The following is a 6000-nucleotide window of genomic DNA, read 5'->3' as shown; positions in this document are numbered from 1 at the left end:
CTAAACCAGAAGCCAACACCACAATGATCACAGGAGTTAGGTCAAAATATTGAAAATTTTTAATTTATAAAATAAAACAAAATGCAGGAGGCAGACTTTGGAATTTTATTTATTTTATTGATCTCAAAATATGTTTCTGACCCAGTGTTTAACACTAACATCTTGTTTTAATAACGTTAAATTGTTCTTCTAGATGACAGAAATCTGAAGAGTATAAAGACTGAAGAAATTAACTTGTTTAAGAACAAATTGAAAATAACAAATTAATCTGAAACCGAATATTGCATAAACATGTGAACACATTTAGATTTTTTTTTTTTTTTGGGAAAACACTTATATTTTTGGTAAGTTAAGTGACTGTATTGTGGTTAGAGCAGTCGGATCATCACCGATTAGATCCGAGTTTGATCCCCTGGCAGTGTGAGATGCTCAGCCTCCTGATACCTCTGTTCACCTAGCAGTAAACATTAACCTGGAAATTAGTCAACTGTTGAGGGATGCATCCTGAGGAAGGTCTGTCGTTGGCTTAGGAAGGCCTACACAAGCCTAACAAGCTGCCCGTCTCCGACAGTGGGAAACAATGTTATGTTTTTAAACATAATATAATAACAAAACCAGCGTGGGACATTTACTGCTTGTGTGAAACTTGACAACAGTTGTGTGAGGTGAGAATCATACGGCCCAATATGGCGGCCTCGAGTCCTGTTATCCAACCGGAAGATGTGAACAGACTGCGGTATGGACTGGCTGTGACTGAGGCAGGACGAGACGCGCTAGCAAGTGTGTTTATGTGGTCGTACCGGGGCACCTTCCCAGTAGTGACTTACCTCACTCAGGACTTGGGGTACACCAATGCTCAGTACAGGCGTGTCTTCGATGATCACCAGAGGGATAAACTCGAAGCTTTCTCTGACGCGGCTACTTTTGACATCACCCTATTGTATAAACTCCTGCAACGTGTGTGTGGTCTGGCTGAGATGAATAACCCCACGTGGACCACTCCGGGGTCTCAGGGACCGTCACTTGAACACCTCATTTACAGCCTGAAGCAACACCGAAACACGTTGGCCCATGATAATGTGGGAATGTCAGAGCAAGATCTTACGTCAACACTGACGGAGCTCAGTGACTTATTGGCTGAGATGACGGCCGAGGCCGGCGTCCGGTGTGGGACAAACCGCCAGAATGTAGACCAGGTGACCAGAGATGTCACCAAGTATATTGGTGGTCTGCTAGCGAAGGTCAGAGAGCCGCTGGATCCCTCAGATGTGGCGTATTTGCCTCAGCTCCGCCAGGAGATTAGGATGTTCAAAAGCCACCTCACAAAAGAGGTTAAGCAGATGAGCAAGCAGGAGCTAACTGACGGGTATAAACTGCTGTACCTGATTGTTCCCGCACCCTGGCTCCACCTCAACATTAACTACAACCCAAGTCTTGCTTTTACAAGACTGCGACTCCTTGAAGATCCCGTCATAGGGGCAAGACCCTCCCATACTGCTAAGGATCAGGATAGCACAAGACCCTTCCACGCAGCCAAGGGTAAGGATATAAACTATGAAGACATCTTGAGTATGAGACGAGAGGACGGAAGAGTCCCTCAGTGTGTCCTCCTGACGGGGGAAGGTGGTATGGGCAAGACAACTTTACTCAAGCTGATCCTCGAGAAGTGGGTAGAGGACCCTGCTGCCATACGTCACCTGGGCACTGTGGACCTCGTTTTCTATGTACAGTGCAGGGACTCACATCTTAATACCTTCGATGATCTCCTCCGCCAGTTGCTGCCTCAAACACTTAGTGATTCTGATGCTGACTTCCAGCTGTTTAGGGAGATAATCTTGAGCCTAAATATATTAGTCCTGATTGACGGCTATGACGAGGTCAACGACCATTCAGGAAGGCTGGTGGAGGAGCTGTTGCACCTGCCTGGCAAGGATGTGAGGTTGGTGATAACCACACGGCCGGGGTGGGACCAACAACTGTCACAGCTCGTCCCACACACCAGACCTCGCTGCAACATCCTCGTCTTGGGCATCACTCCAGAACGTCGCGTGGAGTTCGCCGAGAGAACCATTAAGCTGCTGGTGGAGGAAGAGAGCCAACGGAGTGTCATCACAGGGAGATTTACCCAGCGGCTGGAGCAGATGAGTCAGTTCCTGGGTGAGTACCTCAACACTCCACTCACCTTGACCTTGTTGGCGCTGCTGTGTGTCGAGGCTCCAGAAGAATTTAATAATCTCACCACAAACACTCAAGTTTACGAGAAGATTCATGACTTCATAACCAGCAAACTGGTGTCCAGACTCACAGACAAACACGTAACCGACCCCAAAGGAAAATGTGACCAGTTTTTGTTGTTCTTTGAAGAGATTAGTTTAAGAGGGATCCAGAGGCAGGAGTACGACCTTTGGCCGGAGACGGAAGCGGAGATTAGGAAGAAGTGTGACACTCTGGGACTGCCGCAGGAGGAGGTCTTGTCCAACTATTTCACAAGAACTAGCTACCGTCGGGGCCTCAGTGTGGTGTGGGTGTTTGGCTATTTTCACGCCAGGTACCAGGAGTATTGTGCCAGCAGGAGGCTGGTCGATCTCTTGTTGAGGGCTGAGCAAGAACGAGGTGATCCAGCATCACACCGTGTGTCAGGGGAATGCTCTATAATCATTGACCTCTTGGTTGATGTTGTACGTAATGAAAATGGTTCCTTGGGAGATCACCAGAGAGGGTCAGAGTTTGATATTAGCGACGTGCAACATGAGCTTTGGGAGCGACCGAGATGGAGGAACATTTTACTCAGCACTACCGGGGTGCTGAGTGCCTGGGGAATAGAGCACAAGTTCATTACTTACATAACTGACCTGTGCAAGATAGATATAAATTCGACTGACGAGCTGTTGAAGCATGTAGCAGAGTCCCGCGGGAGTGAGCACGTCATCCAAGCCGTGTGTGAGAAGCTGCGTACAGAACGCAAGTGGTCAATATGCAGTGTTGGCTCGTGTGTTGTCCTGCCGCTTGTTCTTAAGAAAGTGACGCCTGAGGTAATCAACCTAAACATATACGATACACCACAACTAAAGCAGTGCCTGTCTACAGTGTCTGTGCTAGCAAAAATGCAGTTAATCATATACTTATATCTTAAACGTAGTTTATACCGCAAAGAGAGAAATATTGATATATCAAAACAAGGTTTGGAGAGGCTGACAGTCCCCGGCTGTAAGTGTATCTTAGAGGGGTTTGAAGGTCACTTGTCTGAGGCAGCCATACCCCTCCTGCCTCACACCCTCGAGAGCCTCACCCTGTACCTCACACTACAGCAACTGACCGTTCTCATCCGTCACCTGCCTCACCTTCCTCACCTGCAGAATCTTGGTAAATATTTATGTTTCCCACCATAATTTTATGGACCATTTTATAATAACAAAATTAGGCAAAGGGCTTCGTTCGTCAAGTTTAATATAGTAATTCAGACTTACATTGTTTACAAATATAGTCACCGTAAAAATTAAGGGTGAAAAACTCCTTATATTGTTTACAAAAATAGTCCCGTTATGAATGACAAAAACTTTATGTTGTTTACAAATAGTCACCATATGGACCAAATCCCCTCATATTGTTTACAAATATAGTCACTTCAAGGGCGAAAACCACCTACATTGTATACAAATATAGTGACCTTAAGGGTGACAACGTCCCTCAACATTGTTTACAAATAGTTTCCCTAAGGGCGATAAACCCCTTCATTGTTTAACCCTTCAACTGCGCAACGCGCCTGCAGGCCCAGGCTTAGGGTACACAACGCGCCTCCAGGTGTTTATATTTTTCACTCACGGTGTTCTGAATATGTTGATGGGGAATGTATATAGTGTGTGACAGTGTATTGTCTGTAAATAGATTGTATACATATACATAAATTAATATGATACATGGTAAATATGTGCAACATATGTGTAGACAAGTGTCATGCACGTAACACAGTGTCCTTGGACAGTACGGATGTTTTACTGCCATAATATAGTGTGTGTGTTCATTATACATAGGATTAGCACGTAAAAACAAATAAAATGTATTTGGGACTGTGCGCAAAAAATGAACAAAAATATATTCGCGGCAACTCGCACGCCCCGCCCCGGGTGCACCACCGGCCCCGGAAGCTTACGGCACGGGTGCACGGAGAATGATGACGTCACGTGCCACCTTATGGACCCCATAGCAGCCAAAGTAAGTATAATTTCGAAATTCTGTTGCTATACCCATATACAAGGAGGGGTTTTCGACACTTTCAGAACAAAAAAGATTTTTTTCCCAAGAATTTATTTCTTGCGCGCTGTGGGGGGGGGGGGGTCATATTTATAGGCCACGCAGTTAAAGGGTTAAAATATAGTCACCTTACGAGTGACAAATCCCATACAACGTTTACAAATATAATCACCTTTGGTAAAAATAAAACCTAGATTGTTACCAAGTATAGTCACCTCAATGGTGACAAACCCACAACATTGTTTAGTCACCTTAAAGCCGACAAGCTGCCTACATTGTTTACAAATATAGTCACTTTAAGGGTGACAAACCCCATATATTGTTTACAAATATAGTCACCTTAAGGGTGACAAAACCCCTACATTGTTTACAAATATTGTCACTTTAAGAATGACAAACCCCCTTACATTGTTTATATATATAGTCACCTTAAGGGGGACAAACTCACTACATTGTTTTCAAATATAGTCACCTTAAGGGTAACAAACCTTCTATTTTGATTACAAATATAGACTTATTAAGGGCGACTACTCCATGAATAATACATTTTCGAAACATTCCGCTGCTGTATATGTTCTTGTGCATAAATAATTTCATGAAGTATTTAGCGACGCCATACTTTTGGTTCAGATGACTTACCACTTTGACTTTGACTCGTGGTACAGATCTCCTTTCACTGTGACCTAATTCCTGTTCAAGATGACCTTTCACTGTGACCTAATTCCTGTTCAGGATGACCTTTCACTGTGACCTAATTCCTGTTCAAGATGACCTTTCACCGTGACCTAATTCCTGTTCAAGATGACCTTTCACTGTGACCTAATTCCTGTTCAAGATGACCTTTCACCGTGACCTTATTCTTGTTCAAGATGACCTTTCACTGTGACCTTGATCCTTGATTCATTAGACCTTCTGTAACTTTGAACCTTAATTCAAGTGACCCATCTATCACTGTGACCTTGATACTTGGTCCAGATGACCTTTCACAGTGACCTTGATCTTTGGTGCAGATGATCTTTCACTGTGACGTTGACTTAGTTTATATGACCTTCTAATGAGACCTTAACCATTGAGAGAGATGACCTTGACTGTAACCTTGACCATTGATACAGATGACCTTGACTGTGACCTTGACCATTGATACAGATAACCTTGATGGTGACCTTGAGTATTGATACTGATGACCTTCACTGTGACCTTGACCATTGATACAGATAACGTTGATGGTGACCTAGACCATTGATACAGATGACCTTGACCATTGAGATATGACCTTGACTGTGACCTTGATTTTGATATAGATGACCTTAACTGTGACTTTGACCATTGAGGCAGATGACCTTCGATGTGACCTTGACCATTGAGACACATTATCATGACTGTGACCTTTACCATTGATACATATGACCTTAACTGTGACCTTGACTATTGATACAGATGACCTTGACTGTGACCTTGACCATTGATACAGATGACCTTGACCATTGATGCAGATGACCTTGACGGTGACCTTGACCATTGAGACAGATAACCTTGACTGTGACCTTGACCATTGACAGATGACCTTCAATGTGACTTAAACCTTTGAGACAGATGACCTTGACCATGACCATTGATACAGATGACCTTGACTGTGACCTTGACCATTGATACAGATGACCTTGACTATTGATACAGATGACCTTGACTATTGATACAGATGACCTTGACTATTAATACAGATGACCTTGACTATTGATACAGATGACC

General features: G+C 43.9%; 1 protein-coding gene across 1 annotated transcript in view; it reads left to right on the top strand.

Annotated features, from left to right (window-relative positions):
- Nucleotides 1-977: 977 nt before the first annotated feature.
- The window catches only part of LOC123749841 (uncharacterized), a 28333-nt gene continuing 23310 nt past the window's right edge, over nt 978-6000 (top strand). The window contains exon 1 of the mRNA XM_045731967.2: nt 978-3363. Coding sequence (XP_045587923.2) covers nt 978-3363 — 2386 coding nt within the window. The remainder of the gene's footprint in view (nt 3364-6000) is intronic.

This window comes from Procambarus clarkii, chromosome 46 (genome assembly GCF_040958095.1).
Source record: "Procambarus clarkii isolate CNS0578487 chromosome 46, FALCON_Pclarkii_2.0, whole genome shotgun sequence".
Taxonomy (NCBI): Eukaryota; Metazoa; Arthropoda; class Malacostraca; order Decapoda; family Cambaridae; genus Procambarus; species Procambarus clarkii.
The sequence above is the reverse complement of the archived record's forward strand: the minus strand, read 5'-3'. Positions and strand labels throughout refer to the sequence as shown.